The 24,189-nt window shown below is 40.1% G+C and overlaps 1 protein-coding gene across 1 annotated transcript in view; it reads left to right on the forward strand.

Moving 5' to 3' along the window:
- Positions 1–24,189, forward strand: part of msh3 (mutS homolog 3 (E. coli)) — a 405,607-nt gene that overhangs the window by 201,314 nt on the left and 180,104 nt on the right. Inside the window, exons 17-19 of the mRNA XM_068029606.1 lie at positions 8,309–8,425; positions 11,817–11,924; positions 16,981–17,095. Coding sequence (XP_067885707.1) covers positions 8,309–8,425; positions 11,817–11,924; positions 16,981–17,095 — 340 coding nt within the window. The remainder of the gene's footprint in view (positions 1–8,308; positions 8,426–11,816; positions 11,925–16,980; positions 17,096–24,189) is intronic.

Genomic DNA, 24,189 nt, shown 5'->3' on the forward strand with positions numbered 1-24,189 from the left:
TCCCATTCTATTCTAACTCCCATCCTAACTCCATCCCTCACCAACTGATCTAGACCATGCAAGACATTGGCATCCTGTTTGACCTGAGCTGAGATTCACATATGACATTACATCCATTGCCAACTTTGATTATTTCCACCTCTGCAGTATTGTCTGTCTCGACATCTACCCTAGTCTCTGCACTGCTGAACGTTTACCCTCTAATGTCTTTCTCTCAAGCCTTCAGGCTCTATAAACTTCCCAACTGGCCCAAAGTGCAATGACTGTGCCCTACCTTGTGCTAACTGCTTCTTAAAACCCCTCCTCCTCTGTGCCCACTTTTGAATTCCTTCCCTAAGCCACCTATTCTGACCAAACTTTCAACTCTCTCCCTCTGTAGCTTAGCATCTGCTCTTATAAATGTTTTTATTGATTTTCCCCCCCCCACCCCCCCCCGCTCCCCCTTCTCCGAACATGACGTGGGATATTTTCTATGTTAAAGGTGCTTTATATGTGCCAGCTGCCCTTTTCGCATGTTTAGGGAAAAAAAAAATGCATTTTCCCCTTAATTCCGTTTTATTTTTCACTTGGCATTGTTCTGCCTTTTATAAAATGACCTTTAAGTTTTTTGTGCAAGTTCATTAAAAACTGCTAGAGAGATAATCAGAGATTTTAGGAGAGAACTTGTGTATGAAAGGCTACCTTTAGTATTGCCTAAATATGTACTCATGTACTTCCTTTGTAAAGCGGAGGTTTTTTTTTAGATTAGATTAGAGATACAGCACTGAAACAGGCCCTTCGGCCCACCGAGTCTGTGCCGAACATCAACCACCCATTTATACTAATCCTACGCTAATCCCATATTCCTACCAAACATCCCCACCTGTCCCTATATTTCCCTGCCACCTACCTACACTAGTGACAATTTATAATGGCCAATTTACCTATCAACCTGCAAGTCTTTTGGCTTGTGGGAGGAAACCGGAGCACCCGGAGAAAACCCACGCAGACACAGGGAGAACTTGCAAACTCCACACAGGCAGTACCTGGAATCGAACCCGGGTCCCTGGAGCTGTGAGGCTGCGGTGCTAACCACTGCGCCACTGTGCTTGTAGACTAATGTTCTGGAGCAGTCTAACACTTTCATGAACACAGTTGTTTTTCTTGGCCTAGTTGTTGTAGTGGTCACCCCTTCCCTACCCTGCATTTTGTGGATGTTTTTCCAGTTTGTAGTGGGAGGAACTGTTTATCCAGCTCCCGTTTTCAGTGAGATTTATGCGATTTTGAATAAAATGGAATAGATGCTGAGCCACGGAGGAAGTATTAGGAGGGATGATCTATTAAACGAAGTCTCAATTTGCCAGCTCAGGTGGATGTAAATAAAGATCCCATTCACTATTCGCAAGATCACAAGAATTATGGAATGAACATCAGCTCATTCATACTGAATGATACTAAAGTCCCCTCCCCATTACAACAACCATTTGCTTGAAATGAATCTAGAATTTTTGCCTCAATTGTTCCATCAAGGAGACTATTCTATGCATTGATCACTGTTTGTGTGATAGTGTCCTGAATTTCCTTTAACTAGTGTAAATCTGTGTTATCAAGTGATTTTTTTGTAGATTTGCATTATCTGTGGTGTTTAGTACCATATATACCTCTATAGGATCACTTCTCTGAAGCTTTTCTCCCAGTCTTTCCTCATAATGTTTTCCCTACCAAGCAAATTTGACAAACCTGTTCAGTATTTGTTTTGGAGGGGGACAGTGTAGGGAAGAGGATCGGGTCAAATTTTGGTTATGGAATTGGGATGTTGGAGGAATTGGGCCAGAATTTTGTTTGGGAGGGCAGCATTCTCACCTCAGTCAGAAAGTTGTGGGTTCTGGTCCTATTGCAGAGACTTGAGTACATAATCCAGACAGATACTTCAGTACAGTACTGAACAAATGATACGCTGTTGAAGGTGAGGTCGGTTGAGATAGTAAACCAAATTCTGTTCTTTTGGCTGGGTGTAAAAGATCCCAGAGTGCAGTTTGAAGTAACACTGGGAGTTTTGGTTTCCTGGCCAGTATTTAACTCTCATTAAAACATTATCTGGTCATGTATCTCATTGTTGTTTGTGGGTCCTTTCTGTGTGCAATTGGCTGCCTCATTTCCCTACATTACAACAGTGACTACTCCCAATTCAAAAGTACTTTACAAAGCTTGCTTTTCGTACTACAGGTTTCAAAAGCAATATTTCTGGAAAAACTGATTAGTCACCTTTCCTAGCTCATTCAAATAAATACAAAATGTCTAAACTGGAAACATTAACTACTGTTAGCAGGTGGTGACTGACCTGAGTGTTTTCAGCATTTTCTGTTTGTTTCAGATTTCCAGAAATTGCAGATTATTATGTTTGTTCAAACCCAATAATGTTTCGTGTAATTTGTATGATAAAAATAGAAAGTTGATTGGTGTGTTTTCATCAGGAAGAAATCAATAGCATAAATCCAATTAAGGACAGTATACATAACTTCCCATCAATACAATTGACTGCTTTCCATAGATACAACAGGGCACATGTGTCTCTTGAGAGAGATAAAGAATTCATGAGGACAGGCCAAACAGATTTGTTGGTTAATTGGTTCAGTGTTGTTGCCATTGAGCAAACAATTTCTTCATCTCACAAGGAGCCCCTGCTAGTTGAATCATTGAGGCTACCTACTGATAGTTAAATCAGACACTATTTAAATGTAAGGAAACAGGCAACTATTATTATGTCACAGCGTGTACATTTAATAGTACATCGCATTTTAGTGAGAAAAGGATCATTTCTAAAGATTTATAATATCAGACATGTTGTATTTGTACAGAATTTTATGTTGACAATGTTAATGTTTTTCTCCCTCTTTACCAGGGATTGTTGGGCTTTTTTTGGGTGAATTATTTTGCTGTATATATCCAGGACAGATTGAGGAGAATTAAAGATAGATGTGCTTTCTGTAACTAGAGAATATTTTGTTTTTGTATGATTCCTAATACTAAGATGGGGAGCTATGTCCAGAATGATGAATAAACTGCATTCTCACCTGTGTTTTTTAAATAATTGAGTGTAAATTAGAAAATCTTGTGTTCTTCTTTAATTATTTATTTAGAGATGCAGCACTGAAACAGGCCCTTCGGCCCACCGAGTCTGTGCTGACCAACAACCACCCATTTATATTAACCCTACAGTAATCCCATGTTTCCTACCACCTACCTACACTAGGGGCAATTTACAACGACCAATTTACCTATCACCTGCAAGTCTTTGGCTGTGGGAGGAAACCGTAGCACCCGGCGAAAACCCATGCGGTCACAGGGAGAACTTGCAAACTCCAACTTGCTGAGAAGATGAGCCATCCTTTGACTTAATTACAATAAGAAATGAATGACTGATTAGAGGAGGATTGCAAATGTTACATCCCTGCCTTTAATATAAGGGCAACTATGTGGGCATGTAGACTGAGCCTGTTGAAGTGAACTGGGTCACTAGACGTGGAGATAGATCAAGAGAGAAGTAGTGGCAGACATTTAAGGGGATATTTCAGAATACTCAGAATAAGTATATTCCTACTATAAAGAAAAATTCTAAGGGGAGAACCCACCATCCGTGGTTAACTAAAGAAGTTAAGGAAAGCATCAAACTTAAGGAAAAAGCATATAATTGTGCAAAGATGAGTGGCAGGTCAGATGATCGGTCAGAATATCAAGAATGCAGAGAATGACTAAAGGGTTAATCAAGAGAAAGAAATTAGAGAATGAGAGGAAGCTAGCTAGAAATGTAAAACTGAAAAGTAAGAATTTCTGCAGGTATTTAAAAAGGAAAAGAGTAAGTAAAGTGTGTGTTGGTCCTCTAGAGAGTGAGCATTGGGAGTTAATAGTGGATAATAAAGAAATGGTGGATGAAATGAACAAATATTTTTCTTCCGTCTTCACTGTAGAGGAAACTAAAAACATTCCAGTAATAGCTGTAAATCAAGAGGTGGAATTAAAAGAGCAACTTGGTGAAATTACCATCACTAGGGAAGCGGTACTGACCAAACTGATGGAGCTGCGGGCTGACAAGTCTCCGGGTCCTGATGGGCTTCATCCTAGGGTCTGCGAAGAGTTGGTTAATGAGGTAGTAGATGCGTTGGTGTTAATTTTTCAGAATTTGCCAGATTCTGGAAAGGTTCCATCAGACAGGAAAGTAGCAAATATAACCCTTCTATTCAAGAAGTGGGGGGGGGGGGCGGGGGTGGTGGGGCGTTGGTGGTGAGGAGCCAGAAAATAGGCCAGTTGGCTTGATGTCTGTCATGGGGAAGGTGTTAGAATTGATCATTAAGGAGCCTATAGCTGGGCACATAGAAAAAACTCAAGGTAATTGGGAACAGTCAGCATGATTTTGTGAAAGGGAAATCATGTTTAACCAATTTATTGGAGTTCCTTGAAGGAGTAACATGAGCTGTGGATAAAGGGGAGCCTGTTGACATACTGTACTTGGATTTCCAGAAGGCATTTGGCAAGGTGCCACATAAAAGGTTATTGTGCAAAGTAGGAGCTCATTGTGTAGGGGGTAACATATTAGCATGGATAGGAGATTGGCTGGCAGAAAACAGTATGCATAAATGGGTCCTTTTCTGATTGGCAGGTTGTGACGAGTGGAGTCCTGCAGGGTTCTGTGCTGGGGCCTCAACTTTTTACAATTTATATCTATGACTTAGATGAAGGGAACAATGGCATGGTAGCTAAATTTGCAGATGACACAGAGAGTAGGAAAGTATGTTGTGAAAAGGATGTAAGGACGTTGTAGACCGATTTATAGATGGGTTGAGTGAGTGGGCAAAAATCTGGCAGATGGAGTATAATGTGGGAAAATGTGAAGTTGTTCACTTTGGCAGGAAGAATAAAAAAGCAGAGTATTTCTAAAACTGGGAACGACTGAATAATTCAGAGGTGCAGAGGGAGCTAGGTGTTCTAGTGCATGAGTCACAGAAGGTTAATATGCAGGTACAGCAAGTAATAAAGAAGGCTAATGGAATCCTATCCTTTATTACGAGAGAAATTGAAAATAAAAGTAAGGATGTTATGCTTCAGTTATACAGGGCATTGGTGAGACCACATCTCGCATACTGTGTGCAGTTTTGGTCTCCTTATTTAAGGAAGGATGTAAATGCATTGGAGGCGGTTCGGAGGATGTTTACTAGATTGATACTTAGAATGAGCGGTTTGTCTTATGAGAAAAGGTTGGACAGACTGGGCTTATTTTCACTGGAGTTTAGAAGAGTGAGGGGAGACTTGATTGAAGTATATAAGATCCTGAACGGTCTTGACAAGGTGAATGTGGAGGAGATGTTTCCTCTTGTGGGTGACTCCAGAACTAGGAGGCACTGTTCTAAAATTAGAGCTTGCCCTTTTTGGACAGAGATGAGGAGACATTTTTTCTCTAAGAGGGTTGTGCGACTTTGGAATTCTCTGCTTCAGAAGGTGGTGGAGGCGGTGTCATTGACTATTTTTAAGGCAGACATAGATTGATTCTTGTTGGGCAAGGGAATCAAAGATTATCGGGGGTAGATGGGAGTGTGGAATTCGTGACAAACAGATCAGCCATGATCTTATTAAATGGTGGAGCAGGTTTGAGGGGCTGAATGGTCTACTTCTGCTCCTAATTTGTATGGTTGTATGGCAGAGGGATAAACACGACAACTACTGGCGAGTCAGCCTAACGCAATGGTGGGGATTCTTTTGGCAAGAATAATTTTGGACAAAATTAATTGCCTTTTTTTAATCTTTCATGGGATGTGGGCGCTGCTAGCAAGGCCAGAAATTGTTGCCCATCCCTAATTGCCCTTGACAACTGAGTGGTTTGCTAGGGCGGTTAAGAGTCAATCTGATTGCTGTCGGTCTGGAGTCAGATGTAGGCCAGACCAGGAAAGGACTGCAGATTCCTTCCCTAAAGGACATTACTGAAGCAGATGGGTTTTAACAACAATCAATGATTAGTTTCATGGCACCATTACTGAGACTAGCTTTTAATTCCAGATTTTTATTAATTAATTGAATTTAAATTCCACCAGCTGTCATGGTGGAATTTGAACCCTTGTTCCCTAGGCATTAGCCTGGGCCTCTGGATTGCTAGTTTAGTGACATTACCACTATGCCTCTGTCTCCCATATGGACTAATAAATGAAAGTGAGGATTGATTTGTTCAAGGCAGATCAAATTTAGTTGAGTTCTTTGAAGTAATCGACAGGGTTAATGAGGGTTGTGCAGCTGATGTATATATGGACTTTCAAAAGGCTTTTGACAAAATATCACTTAGTAGTCTTGTTAGCAAAAGTAAAACCCATGGGAACAACAGGGAGAGTGGCAGCATAGATACATAATTGACTATGGGATAGAGAGCAGAGAGTAGTGTTGAACAGTTGTTTTCCAGACTTAGAAGGAGGTATGCAGTGATATTCCCCAAATGTTGGTTTTAGGACCACTGCTCTTGTAGATATATATTAATGACTTGGGCATAATTTCAAAGTTTGCAGATGATACAAACTTGGAAATGTAAGAAACAGTGAGGAGGATAGTAACAGAATCCAGGCTGGCATAGACAGACTGCTGAAATAGGCAAACGCATGGCAGGTGGAGTCTAACCCATAGAAGTGTGAAGTGATGCATCTCGTTAGGAAGAACAAGGACAGGCGATAGGAACTAAATGGCACAATTTTAAAGTGAGTGTGGGAGCAAAGAGACCTGGGGTGTGTATATACAAATCTTTGAAGGTAGCAAGACAAGTTGAGAAGGCTGTTAAAGAAGCTTTATTAATAGAGGGATAGAGTACAAAGCAAGTAAGTTATGGTAAAGCTTTATAAAGCACTGGTTTGTCCTCAACGGGAGTATTCTGTTCAATTCTAGGCACCACATTTGAGGCAGGATGTCAAGACCTTAGAGAGTGTGCAGAAGAGATTTGCTAGAACGGTACCAAGAATGAGGGACTGGAGTTATGTGGAGAGATTGTAAAAGCTGAGGTTGTTCTCTTCAGCAGAGAAGTTTGAGGAGATTTGATAGAGGTGTTCAGAATCTCGATTTTGATAGCAGAAATAAAAAGAAACTTTCCAATGGCAGAAGTGTCAATAACCAGAGGACACAGATTTAAGACAATTAACAAAAGAAGCAGAGTGACATGTTCACATTTCTGGTCCAGAAAGAGTAGAGAACACCTGTTCCCGTTGGTGGAGGGCCGAGAACCAGAGGGCAGAGACTTAAAATGATCGACAAAAGAACCAGAGATGACATAAGGAAAAGTGTTTTTATGCAACAATTGGTGAGGATCTGGAATGCACTGCCAGGGAGTGTGGTGGTGGCAGATTCAGTTGTGGCTTTGAAAAGGGAATTGGATAAGCACCCTGAAGAGAGACAATTTGCAGGGCGGCGGGGGCGGGGGACTGGGACCAGCTGAGTTGCTCTTGCAGAGAGCCGGCTTGGACATGCTGGGCTGAAAGGCCGCCTTCTGTGCTGTAACCATTCTATGATATAATGACCATTCTGTGATTCTATGAGGAATCTTTTTTAATGCAGTGAGTTGTGATCTGGAATGTACTGCCTGAAAGGGCGGTGCAAGCAGATTCAGTAGTAACATTCAAAAGAGAATTGGATAAATATTGAAGGGGAAATAATTACAGGACAATGGGAAAAGAGCAAAGGAGTGGGGTTAATTGGATACCAAAGAGCTGGCACAGGACAATGGGCCGAATGGTCTACTTGTGAATCATTTCTGTGATTTTCAGTATGATAAATTGTGTAAATCTGTTTACTGACTGACAGGGTAAGTAGCTTGTCTCAGCATAACATCCCCAAAATTTCTACCTTTAGTGAATGCTGTCTGACTTGTGGCCTGACTGCTGCAAATCTGCATTAACAAATTCCTGGAGATGATTAAAAATACTGGTCTGTGAGCAGTGACAAAAACATCTTGGAAGAAATCACTTGTCCTACTGATCGTCAGCTTCACATTTAATTTTGCAGCTGTTTTGCTGCCTGGTCAATATGCCCTTTCATTTCAGTAGATTATAGGAAGGTTCTGATATTAAATTAAACTTCTGCAGAGCTCGTCTATTCACTGTGCCCTGAGGTGTGTGCACCTTTGTTACCAAGTACTTCCTCTGGTATAATGAAGATTACAGAGAGTGGATCTGTGTAACAGCACTTTTATTTTTATTCCTTCTTTTCAAGGCTAATTCTGAAAGAAGCCTTTGTGAATCTGACTTCCTCCACTAGTGACATAACTGCTTACTTTACTAACCTTGGTTCTGTTTCTTTTTATCTGCAGCACAAAAGCCGTCATCCGTTTCCATACCCCATTCATTGTGGAGCAGTATAAGCGTCTATGCCAGCTTCGAGAGCAGCTTGTTCTCGACTGCAATGCAGAGTGGCTGAAATTGCTGGAGTATGTTATGGGTATCAAGTTTGAATTGAAACTGTTTGTTCACTGGGTTATTGTGGAAGTTAGACAATAGAAATTCAAAATTAAATTAAACCATTGATCAATTGCATCTATAAAATTTCTTTCAAAAAATTGGCTATTTCAAGATCTCAAAGTGTAAACATGTTCTTTTGATTCTTTGTATTTCTGCTGCTGTTGCAGCACGAGGAAACAAGGAATATAGTAACAAAATATAGAGAAATTAGTGTTTTAGCTTTGTTACTAATTGAATAGTTGCACCATATGCATGTTTCATGATGAGCAGTTATTGTAATAACGTATACACGGTGGCTAGTTTGATATTAGAAAAATGTTTTGGTTGAAAATCAATCATCAGAAATATCCAGCCGGTTATATGAATGATCGAAAACAGGAGTGAGCTGTTATTGACCAATTTATTGGCAGTCTTTGATACCAGATCAGTGCTTATTTAAAAATCTAAAGTTTTAATAGTTCTGGTTTAAATGCAGTGGTGTGGTATTGCAGCTTGAGACACGAATGTAATAGCCTGCTCTTGTGTCAGCATCAGTTGATCGGGGAGTAGTCTGTCCCTTGGACATAGGTCATACGTGGCATGACAGAAATCAAGAAAGTGCATGCTCTCACAGGAGGTTGCTTTAAATATCCTCCAAGGTCTCCAGTTTAAATAAATTGGGTGGGCTGTGTGGCATGGTTGTGGTTTTGTTATGACCGAGGCCAGAGTAATGTGCTGTTAATTCAGTCCCACTACTCCACAGGTCACAGCATATTAGTAAAGTTTCCCACCTAATAGCCAAATTAATCACTATTTATCCCCAGAATAAAGCATGCAAAACCAGGTTTCTTTAAACAACAAAATTAACTGTTTATTAATAAACCAGTTTTTAAACGATAATGAGATGAATCTATATGCACAAAAAGATTTTATAACTCAAACTTCCTAACCCTCATGCACACACATACATTCAATTACCAACGGTTAACCGGGGAAAATGGAAATATTGACTTCACAGCAGTTTCTTAACAATAATATAATAACTGGGTTGTAACTTCTGGTAGTATTTTTCCTGGATCAGTGAGGTGTCCCAGAGTCGAATAGTCAGATGCCATTCGATGTCTCTCCAGGAGAAGTTGATGAACAGTCTGTGATGGGATAGGTGTTCAAGGTAGTTTGTCTGCAGCATGCGCCACACAGGTGTTGTGGCAACAGGTCTATTTATATTTTAAAGTAGCAGTTTAACAGTAGAAACTTTGTTGAGAGTTCAGGAACTTCTAAAAACACAAAGTCAACAGGACTTACTCTAAAGAGATTTTTCAGAGACTAGAGACTCCTTCAACAATGCAGGCTTCCTCTCAGCAAAGGAGCCTCTCTCCATAGAGCACAGCAATTACAGAACTTCCTGTTCAGACAGGAATTCTTGAATGAAGGCAACAGCAATCTTCCCCACCTGAAACACAGGCTTTCTTTCTCCAAAGCGGTGTTTCTCCACAAGGTGTAACAATTCCTCTTTTCTCTGGGTCTCTTCCTCTTTGATACAGGAATTATTTTTCAAGGGAGAGAGAGTTTTCTGGGCTGTATTCCTGGCCAGTTTGCAGCAGTATCTCTTTCAGCTGCTCACAGCCCCCTGGTTTCTTCTCTCACTGCCAAAATGAAACTGAAAGCCTTTTACAATAGGAGTCATAAGACCGTCGTAAAATCTTCCTGTTGCTTGGATACAAATTGCCTTGCAGTCTGCACTCCAAACCAAATGTCAATATTCAGTCACCGTTCACAGAAAATAGCAACAGGTCTTAAAGACACATAGACTTCCCAGTTTTTAAAAAAAAGCAAAACTATAATGACAATTTCGTAAAGAATTCTGCTAGTTCCATTAGCCAAAAATATCAGTTTAAAGGGGTTTTGATGCCTCTGTAAATTTGCTAGAATTGTTCTTGAGTTTTGTTTGTAAACACACAACATGTAATCATCAGTATGACTACATTATTTAAACTACTAAAATATAATGATTCGGATAAAACACAAATGATGTCAGCTCTTCCAGACTGGAGTGATTGATATTCCTCCTCCTGAAATATCAGCAGTGCTTTAAATATTTATTGAAAAGGATCATGAAAAATTACAAAGATATAAGTATTAATGAGCTTATTTGGCCCATTTAGCTAATCCTTCCAAGAAACCTATAATCTTACCACCAGAACAGTAAACTGCCTTTTGAATTATTCTAAAGATTCTGTTTCCATTACTCTAACTGGATGACTATTCTACTTGCTAATCACCTGTTCTTATAAAGGGTGCTTGAAGGTATTGATTCTGAACTTGTCTTTTGTTGGTTTGTATCCATACCCCCTTGTCCAACAGTCATAGCTTAACGTGAAATATTACAGTGGATTAATCTTTCCTATTCTTAGTTTCTTTTATATATTGGAGATCCCCTTTTTGCATATTTTTCTTGATACAAGGTTAAAAAGTCCAAGTGGTAGAAATGGGATATTGTTGCTCCTGTTAGAGATGTGTAAAATGGTGTTGTGCTGTTATCTCTTTGCAGCATAGCAAATCTGGCAATATATTAAAAACTCTACAGTTCAAGCTTGTAGATAGTGGAGTATTACAGATGTTTGAGAGTGGATATGTGAAAATGGGGAAAAGCCACTAAGGAAGGTGGGAGAATGGGATATAACAGATCTTCCATACTCTAGATTATAAAGTTCCCCATTACAACTACTATATTGTGATGCATTTAGCAGTCATCCCTAGCCGTATATGTCTTCTGTGAAAGAACAAACTTGCATTTATGTGGCACCCCACTTGCCTTCAGAATGTCCATAATGACTAAAGAAAAGAAAGAACTTGCATTTATGTCTGTTTGTCTTTGTCATCTTTTCATGTCTTCAGGATCCACCAAAAGTACTTCACAGGCAATTGATTTTGGAAGGTAGTCACTGTTAGTTTTTCAGCCAGTATTGACCAGGATACCAGACGCCCTGGAGAGTTGATGTTCTTTGAATAGTAGCATGAAATCATTTTAGTCCATCCGAGTGGGCAGGTTTAACATTCCATCAGAAAAGCGGCAGCTCTGACAACTGCAAACCTGTTCAACACCAAGCATTGTAGAATTTTAAAAATGTTAGTAAGTGGAATATAGTGAACCAGCCTGAATAGGCAAAGAAAATTATCTTATTGCAGTTAAATATTGAATTGAAAAATCTTGATGGTATCTCAAGTTTGAGCAAAACGCAATGTGCTTTTACATGGGATGGTTTAAATACTGTACTAGGGTACACAGAACTAGATGGGTAGTAACTTGTTTGAGTAATATTTATTGTACTTCGGTAATGGATTTTTCTCTCGTTATATTCTCATTCTGTTCATGTACAGTCAGTTTGGTGAACACTATCATGGAATAAAGAATGCAATCAGTCACCTGGCAACCATTGACTGCATTTTTTCATTGGCCGCAGTTGCTAAGCAAGGAGGATATACCAGGTAATCAAGTGGTTTTATAATTTGTCGTCTCTTTCTGCTATTCCTCTTGAGGTTTCCTTTAATTTTTGCGCACATTCTAGTCTTCCAGTGCAGATCTGTCTTGCATTTATCCATTCTTACTTTTCTTTGCAGTTTCTGCTCTAGAAAGAAAGAATTTGCCTTTAGATAGTACCTTTCACAACTTGATGTTGTCCAAAAGACTTCACAGCCAATAAAACATTCTTGAAATGTAATTGCTGTTGTAATATGGAGAAATGTGACGGTCAATTTTGCGCGCTGCAAGGTCCCACGAACAGCAGTGCGATATTCTGTTTTAATTATATTGGTTGAGGGCCAAGACATCTGGAGAACTCCTTTGATTGGCATCATGGGATCTTTTATGCTCATCTAAGAGGGAAGAGAGACCCTTAGTTTAACATGCCATCTAAAAGATAGCAACGTGATCGTGCAAACGCGAATGTCAGCCTGGATGATCTGCTTATGTCCTGGAGTGAGGCTTAAATTCATGACCACCTGTTCTTATCCCTGACTCAATGGGCTGGATTTTCAAAGCACTTTGGAGGCGAGCACGGGTGCGGGGTTGATTTGAAGATTGCATTCCAGAAGACAGCTCTGAATCCCGACGTCTCCGCAATGCTCTAAAGAGAGAGTGGGGTGTGGGGAGCTGGGAACCTGCTCGCTTCCAATTAACTGCGTGTTAAGCTCCTTGAGGAGCTTGTTAATGGGCTAGGGAGGGCCAGGAGGGAATTTTCAAAGAGGAGAGTGGGAGGGGAAAACTGTCTGGTGCACGTAAGTGATTAACTGTCCGGAGCAGTGCAATTGGACATATTTTGATGTCGGTAACCATTCAAAGAAATTGAAAAAATGTGCGATTGAAACATAGCTCTTGACCTGCCTTCCTATTCACCGTTTGGCTACTTGTTTGTACCGTAGCGCTGCTGGCCCTCTACTTTGCTGCCTGCGCCATACTGCAAGGCAACAGCGAGCCCTGTCAGGGTTGCCTCCATGCCAGTCCCAGTGCTGTTGATTGTGCACTACACTTGCCCCCAGCTCAGTTAGATCATTTACATTTGAAGATGGTGTCGTGTGGGGTTGGGGCCTGGAAATTACCTGGATGGGTCTGGACCCAGAAATTATCCAGATGTTGGGGTCCTGACCCTGCAATGAAAATCCAGCCCAATGTGTTCCATTTTAGTCCATTTGTCAAATGTGTGTCTCTTCCTAATAGTATATTATTTCATAATGGCACCAGAAAGGTTGGAAATTGTTACTTGATAATGGTATACTGTAGCTTCACATGATACTTAACCAGCCTTAGACTTCATGGTTGTAGGTAATTGTGCATCATGCTGTGTAATTAGTTTCATGAGGATATTTTAATGTACGAATAAAATTGGAAAAGTGTGTTTGAGAATAAGAACATATGGAGTAAGCCATAAAGCCGATCAAATTTGCTCCACCATGCTAAACTTCTATATCAACTCCACTTTCCTCATAGTCGTTCATTCCCTTAATGCCCAAACATCAGTGGTTCTCAGTCTTGAATATGCTCAACGTTTGAGCATTCACAACTGTCTGGGATAGAGAATTCCAAAGATTCACAGTACTCTTGAATGAAGAAATTTGTTCAGTCCTAAATGGCTGACACCAATCCTGAGGTTATGATCCCCTAGTTCTAGATAAAGCATCTTCAGAACACTGTGTGTCCTTAAATTTTCCAAAAGATGCACTTATTCAATTATATACGTTGTGCAAAAATGAACTTAGTGGGAAACATAGCAACAGTTTCAGGTAGGTGAAGACCTTTTGTCCATCTAGCCCACCTATATACATTTCTAATCCCTTTTGTTGACTTGCACCTGTCTAGTTTCTTCTTGCAATCCATTAAGGTTTCTTGTCCCACCCCCCTGCTGTTACTGCCATAGACTCTTAGACTCACCTGAGAGGGCAGATGGGACCTCGGTTTAAAATCTCATCTGAAAGATGGCACCTATGGTAATGAGCATTCCCTCAGTACTGCACTGAAGTGTCAGCCTGGATTGTAGGTTCAAGTCCCTGGAATGGAACTTGAACCTACCACCTTCTGACTTAGAGGTAAGAGCGCTACCACTGAGTCAAGGCTGACACCTGGAGTAGTCTGAAACAGTCGTCAAAAGTATCTGGGCTTTTTAAAATCAGTGAAGAGTTGGATGGCATAAATAAAGGTTGTTGGTGGTGGGAAAATAATCTAAATCCCCACCAATTGAGTCTAGGCTTTGCTATTTGAATGCTCTGCTGATCAGCCTCCCATCTTCCACCCTTCATAAACTTGAATTCATCCTGTATCCTAATTTGCTCCAAGCACTGTTGCCCCTGTGCTTGCTGATTTACATTGACACAAGGGCGGCACAGTGGTGCAGTGGTTAGCACCGCAGCCTCACAGCTCCAGGGACCCGGGTTCGATTCCGGGTACTGCCTGTGTGGAGTTTGCAAGTTCTCCCTGTGTCTGCGTGGGTTTTCTCCGGGTGCTCCGGTTTCCTCCCACAAGCCAAAAGACTTGAAGGTTGATAGGTAAATTGGCCATTATAAATTGTCACTAGTATAGGTAGGTGGTAGGGAAATATAGGGACAGGTGGGGATGTTTGGTAGGAATATGGGATGAGTGTAGGATTAGTATAAATGGGTGGTTGATGTTCGGCACAGACTCGGTGGGCCGAAGGGCCTGTTTCAGTGCTGTATCTCTAATCTAATCTAATTTAAAACCAGCAAATTCTCAATTTTAAAATTCTTATCCTTTATGGCTTCGCCTTTCCCTATTTATAGAGAAAGAAGGCATTGTATTATGGAAAGTCAGTTTCCAGGGAGCTTATATGCATATGTTTAATGTGTCGCATTTGATTCTCCCATCCTGGTAAGGTCATTGCATTTTTTTTTTCTTCATTGGATTATGTCCTGTAGTGCTACCAAATTTCATAATTTTTATCCTTTTCCAAGGTTTTAACAGGATTTAGTCCTTTGCTGCTCTTGTTTATTGTTGCTTTCTGCCTCAAATGGCACTAGAATGAGAAGTCTTGTTCACATATTGAATTCTTTGAGGGTACAGTTAGAATTGCATTTAACTCCAGAGCTCTTCTCCCCATTTCTACTTACAAAATTGAAAATACACTTGCGCAATGTGGATGCAGAATGACCTGTGCATCCTGTGATGATGGAACAAAGTTATTGGCAAATCCACACAACAATTACTTTTTGAGAACAAGACTTGGTTTCTTAAATATCTAGGGTTGCATTTATACTGTTTTGTTTGCATTTATGAGAAGTGATTTTGGATGTACATCAACACAAAAATAAATACTACTTTGCCAATGCCTCCTACAACTGAAGAACAAAAAAAATCTCTAAAGAGAAGGATTGATAAACATTTGAGGCAGATGAAAGTACGGGGATTGGGAAACATGGGAAAATGGGACTAGTTTCAGATTGCTTTAGCAAAAAGCCAAGACAAATATCATTTATAATGCTTCCAAGTGATCTTACCTAACTGACATTTAAGCAAAAATGTTTCTCCATTATTTTGGCTATTTTCTACCATCACCCTGTTGAGATTCATTTTAGCTTGTTTAATACTTTTTTGTTAGAGTTAACTGCTTATCCTAATATGAAAGACATTTAAAGAACTAAAAAGAAACTATCTCTTTAGTTTAGTTTTAGTTTAGAGATACAGCACTGAAACAGGCCCTTCGGCCCACCGAGTCTGTGCCGACCATCAACCACCCATTTCTATACTAATCCTACACTAATCCCATATTCCTACCACATCCCCACCTGTCCCTATATTTCCCTACCACCTACCTATACTAGGGGCAATTTATAATGGCCAATTAACCTATCAACCTGCAAGTTTTTGGAGTGAAATGTGCTGAACAATTTCTATCTGAAGCCAATGTGACTTTTCTTTCATCATATGCTCCTTTCCTTCTCAAGGTGATATGCAGCTTCATAACCCTTCAGGATCAATCTCTCAGTCTCTGTTGCCATCTTGTATATTAAAATAGTATATTAATCAACTGACCAAGGACAGTGCCACAGGCAACTTACTAGTGCTCTTTTTAAAAAAAAAAAGTACCCTTTAAACTTCAGAAAACATTAATCTGCACAAAAGAGAGAGTGCCTTTCCTCATCCTAACTTGAATAATTTTTGTTTAAAAAAAACTGAACTGAGTTTTGTTTCTCAAATAAACAGAGATTCTGATTATCGCCTGTGTTTATTAGTTAGAAAATGTAAACATTCTATTTACTGGTACCTGTAAGATAGGAGTAGAGGGAGATACACAGAATGGGAGGTCAACAGAGAAGCACACCAGAATCCAGTCACCGGATTTGATGTTTGAAGAATCCTCTTTGAAAGTTACTCCTTTATGGTTTTCAAATAAAATCAGTGACCTTTATAAACAAGGATCATTTCCTCAGAAACAGAGTGGAGAGAGGAACAAATCTTTGTTGTCCAAGAAGAGCAGCTGAACTGTGCATTACTGCCAACTAGTTTATGAAGGAAGGTTTCTGTGAAATAAATGTGATTGTTTCCGCTAGTCAGTGAGTAAATAATGAAAGGGAACAAATATAAGATGATAGAAAATTAAAAAACAAGTTGGAAACTTCTTACACAGAGTGATTAGAATGTGGAATTTTATGCAACAAAGCACTGTTGAAGCAATCCATAAATTCTTTAAAAAGGAAATTAGATAGTTGCTTGAAAAAGAGAAATATTAAAGGGTATAAGGAATGAGCAGGACAGTGTATTAGATTGGGAGGCTCAGCGAAGAAAAACTGATGCAGGCTTGTTGGGACAAATGGACTCTTTCTGATGCTGATGTTGTTGCCTCGTTAGTTGGTTGGGGGTCTAAAGCACAGATTTTATAGTAGTGTTCATCCTGTTATATCGAAACATCGAACTGACCTTTGTGGCTTGTAAAATAAACCCCCAAAAAAATGAAAACATTCATGCAATCATCTGAATATAGAGGACAAAGTGTTACATTATTAAAAATTACTTTAAAACATTGTGCCATTCATACAGACCAACGGTGCTGGAAGAAGAGAGACAAATAGTGATCAAGTATGGCAGGCATCCTGTGATTGACGTTCTAATGGGAGAACAGGAGCAGTACGTTCCAAATAGCACTGATCTGCATGTGAGTATTCAATAAATTCTTTCAGTGCCCTGCTTTGCAATTAAATTGTTGTCTGTGCTGGGTTGATTGGATGACCTTCGCTCTAATGCTATGTTTTCAGGAGTGTCATGTCACTGTGGTTTAAAGTAAGTGCTAAGGAGTACGTTTTCTCCAAATTGTTGATGTGGGTGGCGCAGGTGCAAGGGAGTGGGTTCCCTTCAATGTATTCACACTGATCTTTTTGCCAATAGTAGATGAAGGTAAACAAAACTTGATGTGTGACGTTAAGGTCTACATTAAAGTGTCTTCTTAAATATTGAGCCAGAGCTGTGTTTCCTCATCAGGATTTTTTTTTAAAATTCTTTCATGGTATGTGGGCATTGATGGCAAGACCAGCATGTGTTGCCCATCCTTAATTTTCCTTGACAACTGAGTGGCTTGCTAGACAATTTCAGAGGGCCACATTGCTGGGGATCTGGTGTCACATCAGTCCGACCAGGTAAGGACAGCAGATTTCCATTCCTAAAGGACATTAGTGAACCAGATAGGTTTTTACAACAATCGATGGTAGTTTCATGGTCACCATTACTGAGGCTCGCTTTCAGTTCCAGATTTTTATTAATTAATTGAATTTAAATTCCACCAACTGCCATAGTGAGATTTAAACCTGTGTCCCCAGAACATTAGCCTGGGCCTCTGGATTACTAATTCAGTGACATTTCCACTATGCCACATTCTCCCCTATATCTGGTCTCTTGTGCTTCTACTTCACTGCACCATTTTTTGCTTCACTTTTCATCCTTTTCTCTCTTTTTCCTTTCTGTGTTAGAGGTCATGGCGGGTGGTATGGCAGGTGAAGGAACCACCAACGTTGCAGGTTCCAGCTGTCTTCCGTTTCCTCGTCCAAACATTTGTGCATCCCTTACTCCCATCGTATCCTCCAGCAGTCACCTTCCCAATACCCTTTTCTCTTCCTCACACCTCTCCCCTCCTTCTGCCTGTATCCATCCTTCCATCACTCAACTGTTACTCATTGCACCAAGGGCCCTCCCACTTGATCCACCTCCAAGGGCAGGTGGCAAGAATCCATATGCTCCCTCACCCTCAATCAGCTTCCCTCTCCCCTCAATTCCTGTTTATTTCCCTCAGAGACTTTATGTGCTTTCAAAATGCAACTTTTGATGTGTAAGGAAACTGTCTCCCTTTCCCTGTGTGTTTCTGTCTGTCTGTCTCTTTTGCATAGTTATTAATTAATTTCTCCATCAGAAAGACTGCCTACTTCCACCTCTAATGTCACCCATCTGCTGCTGAAACCCTCATCCATGCCTTTACTACCTCCAGACTCGACTATTCCAATGCTCTCCTGATTGGCCTCTCATCTTCCACCCTCCAAAAACATGCGCATCCAAAACTCTGTTGCCCGCATCCTAAGTTGCTCCAATTCCCATTTACTCTTCATCTCTGTGGTTACTGACTTAAAATTAGCTTCACCAACGCCTCAAATTTAAAATTCCCGTCCTTGTTCAAATCCTCCTTGGCCTCCCCATTCCCCATCTCTGTAACAGCTTCCAGCCCTATGCTAGTTAAGACGCTGTTTATCTAAATGGAGTCGAGGAGCAGATAGTTTTGGGGGTTCTGTTTGGCAAATCTTTCGAAGTGGGGGGGACAAGTTGAAAAAAAGTACAAAAAGAGACACATGGGATCCTAAGTTTTATTAATAGGGGTATGAGCACAAAAACAAAGAGTTCATGCTAAACTTATATAAATCATTGGTTAGGCTATGGTTAAAAATACAGTGCTCAGTTGTCAGTATACTTTAGGAAGGGTGGCAATGCCATGAAAAGAATGCAGAAGAGATTCATTACATTAGTACCAGGGTTTAGTTATGGGAAAAGACTAGAGAAACTAGAGCTCTTTTCAAGAGGACAGAGAAGGTTAAAAGGAGAACTGATGGAAATGTTCAAAAATTATGAAGGATTTTGGTAAAGTAGGGAAAAACTAATTCCACTGGTTGGTGAATCAGTAAACTAAAGTTATAAATTGAAGATTATTGCCAAAAGAACAAGTGGTGATGTTTGGAGAATTATTGTACATGTGGGGTTATCAAGACATGGAATATATTACTTGAGACAGTGGTGGAAACAGAAACCCTAGATCCAAAGAACATGTTTAAAATCTGGAGCATTTCACACCTATCAATTCTACTTGCAACTTTTATTTTTAGATCGAGTGGAAGGGCTTTAAAAAATATGGATTTTATTTTTGTAGGAAGATTGATGGAACACAATGCCTTATGAACAAAATCATTGTATTTCTTGTTCCAACTGCTGTTAATAGTTATCAGATTTTCCAGAGGATATAGTCAGGAGAATCCTGAGTAGTAACGACTTCTCAACTCTCAATTGTGATGCAACTTTCATGTCAATGCCAGGTATACATAACTGCTGGGAAGGCTGCCTTTTTTAAAAAAAAAACTGAAATCTGTGGCTATTCAGAAACCTCACCTTTGATTCTTGATTTGGACTTATGGAAATTTTCAGACACGGCATCAAGCCTCTGTTCACTTTATTGTTTTAAAAAAAAAAAAATGGGTGGGGTTGAGGTTAGTGAATACATTTGAGAACAAAACAATTGAATGACTGGAAATGTGGACTAATTCCTCCCTTCCTGATGTATCATTTGACTGCTTCATAAACAATTTGGCTTCAGCACAATGCTGAAATTGGTTGATCGCACATTGAAGCCACTTATGTCTGCATTTTCCACCAAATAAAATGAACGGATATTTGATATATAGTTTTGATATATATTTGTTAGGATGTATGTGAGGATGATCGTGTTTAATTCTCTGGCACATCATCTAGCTGCTCCAACGCATTGCTTAAGAAGGCGGCTACTTTATCCACAGTATATGGAACAAGTCAATCTCCACGCTAACCACAATACTCTGATTTTTTTTGATTTAGAGATACAGCACTGAAACAGGCCCTTCGGCCCACCAAGTCTGTGCCAACCATTAACCACCCATTTATACTAATCCTACACTAATCCCATATTTCTACCACATCCTCACCTGTCCCTATATTCCCCTACCACCTACCTAAACTAGGGGCAATTTATAATGGTCAATTTACCTATAACCTGCAAGTCTTTTTGGCTGTGGGAGGAAACCGGAGCACCCGGCGAAAACCCACGCAGACACAGGGAGAACTTGCAAACTCCACACAGGCAGTACCCGGAATCGAACCCGGGTCGCTGGAGCTGTGAGGCTGCAGTGCTTGCCACTGTGCCGCCCATGATTATGTATTTTGTACAATTTGTTGTGGTGAAGTATACAGTAACTTTGAGGATGCAAATTCTAGGAGTAGATCTATAATATTCTACCTGGTGCTCTGATCAAGGTATTAATAGGTCTCCATTACAATATTTTTTTCCGTTATTGTAAAAGACAACTTCCAGAGGCGAACCATGGTGTTTAGTATTTTGGTTAGAATGTGCCATAGGGTGTTTTATTGTTTGTTTTATTGTAAACTTGCTCGCAGAATGGTATGCATATATTCTCAAGACTGATGATATCAATTTGACAGACACATTTTATAATGGTTAAATTATTAAGCAGATTTAACAAATAGAGAGCAAATGTTGAGCAACGAAAATTCACCAATCTGGATCCAGCTCACAAAGGGTTAATCAAACAACCCAGTTCGATGAGATCAATTGAAAACTTTGTTACACATTTTTAAATTGCTGGTTAGGCCTATGCTGGATTATTGTGGTTAGTTCCGGGCACCACACTTCAGGTAGGATGTTGAAGCCTTGGGGGAGGGTGTGGTGGAGATTAACTAGAATTATACCAGAGATGAAGATCTTCAGTTATGTGGGCAGATTTGAGAAGCGGGATTGTTCTCCTTGGAGCAGAGAATGTTTAGGGGAATTTTTCATTGAGGTGATCAAAATTATGAAGTGTTTTAGTAGAGCGGATAAGGAGAGGCTGTTTTCCTGGCAGAAAGGTTGGTAACCAGAGGGGATAGATTTAAGATAATTGCCAAAGAAAACCGAGGGGAAATGAGGAACATCGGAATAGGAATATATAATTAGGAAAAGGAGTAGGCCATTTATCTCCTTGAGTCTGTTCTGCCATTCATGGCCGATCTGTAAACATATACCCACCTTTGTCCCATATCACTTAATACTTTGGTTAACATTTGACCTAGCATCAAATGCTGTTTGTGGAAGAGTACTCCAAACTTCTACCACCCTTTGCATGTAGAAGTGTTTCCTAATTTCATGCCTGAAAAGCCTGTCTCTATTTTTAGTCTATTTTATCTAGTCCTATACCCTAACCAGCTGAAATAGAGCAGGTAGAGGAAAAACTATCAGCTCCCCTTAATATCTTAAACTTTGTTCAAATCACCCCCTTAATTTTCTAAATTCCAGGCTATTAATTACATTTAATTGTATGCAGGTAGATATTAACTGGGGATTCACTTGTGCTCCTATAAATAGCAACAAACTAAAACTGTGGATCTGATGAAAGATCAACCTGAAACATTAACACTCTCTCTCTCTCTCTCTCTCTCTCTCTCTCTCTCTCTCTCTCTCTCTCTCTCTCTCTCCACAGATGCTGCCAAACCTGTTGAGTATTTCCAGCACTTTCTGTTTTTATTTCTGAAACTCTAGTTGTTGGATTACGGTGTGCATGTTTGGAATGCATATTGCTGTAAATAGATGCTTATAAAAGTGTGTAAAGATTGGTTTCAGTTCTAACCTTCACCACTTGACTTTCTGGAATAGGACAAATACAACCCTGGTTTGTGTAATTTCACCTTGTAATTTAACCCTTGGAGTACAGATATCATTCTGGTAAATCTATGTTGTCCTGTGTTATGCTACAGTGCCACTTGTCATATTCTGCTAATTAGCGTACCTGCCCATTATCCCTGCTGTCCACCTTCTGCCACTCAGTCAATTTCCTAACCAGGTCAATCATTTGCCTTCAATTGCACGAGCTTCAATTTTAGCTATGAGGGACTTTATTAAATGCCTTCTTGAAGTCCACATAAATAACATCCATAGATAGTCTGCTGTCCACTTCTTTAATCACTTCTTCAAAAATTCAATCAAGTTCTTAAGGCATAATCTAAATCCATGCTGGCTCGCTCATTAGCTGAAAACTTTCAAGGTGTTCAGTCATTCTATCCTTAATTATAGAGTCTAGTAAATTCCCAACAAGAGCTGCTTGGCTAACTGTTCTGTAATCCCTTGGTTTTTCTCTTTCACCATTCTTAAATAGCAGAGTGACAGGTGCAATTTTACAACCTAAAGGAACAGTTCCTAAATCGAGAGAACTTGGGAAGATTATGGTGTCAGGCAAACCCCCACCTGCCAAGACTAAGGCACACATTATTTTGCTATAACTTAAAATTGCAAGCCCTGACTGGAAGGACCTTTGCATAGTACCCGCCAATGTTGAAACAATGGGGACCCAATAGTTGCTTCCCTAATACACAGAAGTGGTCAGGCCAGGTTTAGTCACATAACTAGCTGGCTGGAGTTTTTGAATTTGAACTTCCAACAAAGGATTTGAACTCAGAACACCGTTTGCTCATGGACTGAGGACATCTCCTATCTGCCTGCCTCCACCTCATTCCTACCGACCTGAATCTTGTGAAGACACATAAACTCAAAGAGAGAACAGTCTCCTACGTGGACAAGGTTTAAGACGAATACTGGGCCCCAACAAAACGCAAGACCATATCTACAATCAAGGACTAGTGAGTTCGAGAAACAGTAACAAGATATTGCCTCAAACTGTTTTACTTATCTTTTCTTCTGCTCTTTTCTATCCTTATTTGCATGTGTGTATCATGTGTGCATGCCAGCGTGGACGCGTTGTATATCCGTAGGCGTTAACCGCATTAGAGTTTAAAATAAAACCCTGTTACACTAAGACCAGGTAGCGACGGCAAAAGACCCCTAGACACATTTCTCATCTGGTCGTAACAATAGTTAAGGCATCTGTAATGTTCGCACCTACTTCTTTTAAACACCTAGGTTGGAGACCACCTGCCCCTGGGGATTTGTCACTCTGTTGCCTCTTGGAGCAAATTGGTACGGAGGGGCAAGGTTTTTATGCAGTGAGTTGTTCTAATCTGGAATGTGGCAGCAGATTTAATAGCATCTTTTAAAAGGGAATTGGATGTATACTTGAAAAGAAAAAAAATTGTAGGGCTCTTTGGAAAAGAGCAGAGGAAAGATTTCAAACAGCTGGCACAAGCATGATGGGCCAAACTTGAGATAACATAATTCTCAGAAGGAAATGTGCAGCCTTATTCCAAGCAAACTATATCACTTATGGAGTTGTGCTGTGTCTGGTGTCTCCATTTTATGCAAGGCAAAAACAAACTGATTAAACATAAAGTAAGGAAAGTTCCCTTTTTGACACATTACTCTTTCTTTTCATCTAACCAACTTCATACGAACATACGAATTAGGAGCAGGAGAAGGCCACTCGGCCCCTCGAGCCTGCTCCGCCATTCAATACGTTCATGGCTGAACTGATTACTCCACATTTCCACCTACCCCCCGATAAACTTTCACCCCCTTGCTTATCAAGAATCCATCTACTTCTGCCTTAAAAATAATCATCAGAAGTTTCCCTTGGTTGCTGTTGTGCATCACTGAGAACTGGCAGTGGATTCTAGCGCCTAGTAGGAAAGTGTTTCTCTGTTTCCTTTCTGCAAGCCACAGCAATGCTGGGTGAACATATTATACTGTTGCAGTGTGGTATTTTGTTGCAGCAGATAGTTATTTTTGTATGTTAGGTTGAACCAAATTAAGGGATTTTAACCTGACTATAAAGAATACCATCCCACCCTAATATAAAAGCAAAATACTGCGGATGCTGGAAATCTGAAATAAAAACAAGAAATGCTGGAACCACTTAGCAGGTCTGGCAGCATCTGTGAAAAGAGAAACAGAGTTAACGTTTCGGGTCAGTGACCCTTCTTCGGAACTGACAAATATTAGAAAAGTCACAGGTTATAAGCAAGTGAGGTGGGGGTGGGGCAAGAGATAACAAAGGAGGTCTAGATTGGACCAGGTCACGGAGCAAA

Source organism: Heterodontus francisci, chromosome 4, assembly GCF_036365525.1.
Source record: "Heterodontus francisci isolate sHetFra1 chromosome 4, sHetFra1.hap1, whole genome shotgun sequence".
In the NCBI taxonomy this organism is placed as follows: domain Eukaryota; kingdom Metazoa; phylum Chordata; class Chondrichthyes; order Heterodontiformes; family Heterodontidae; genus Heterodontus; species Heterodontus francisci.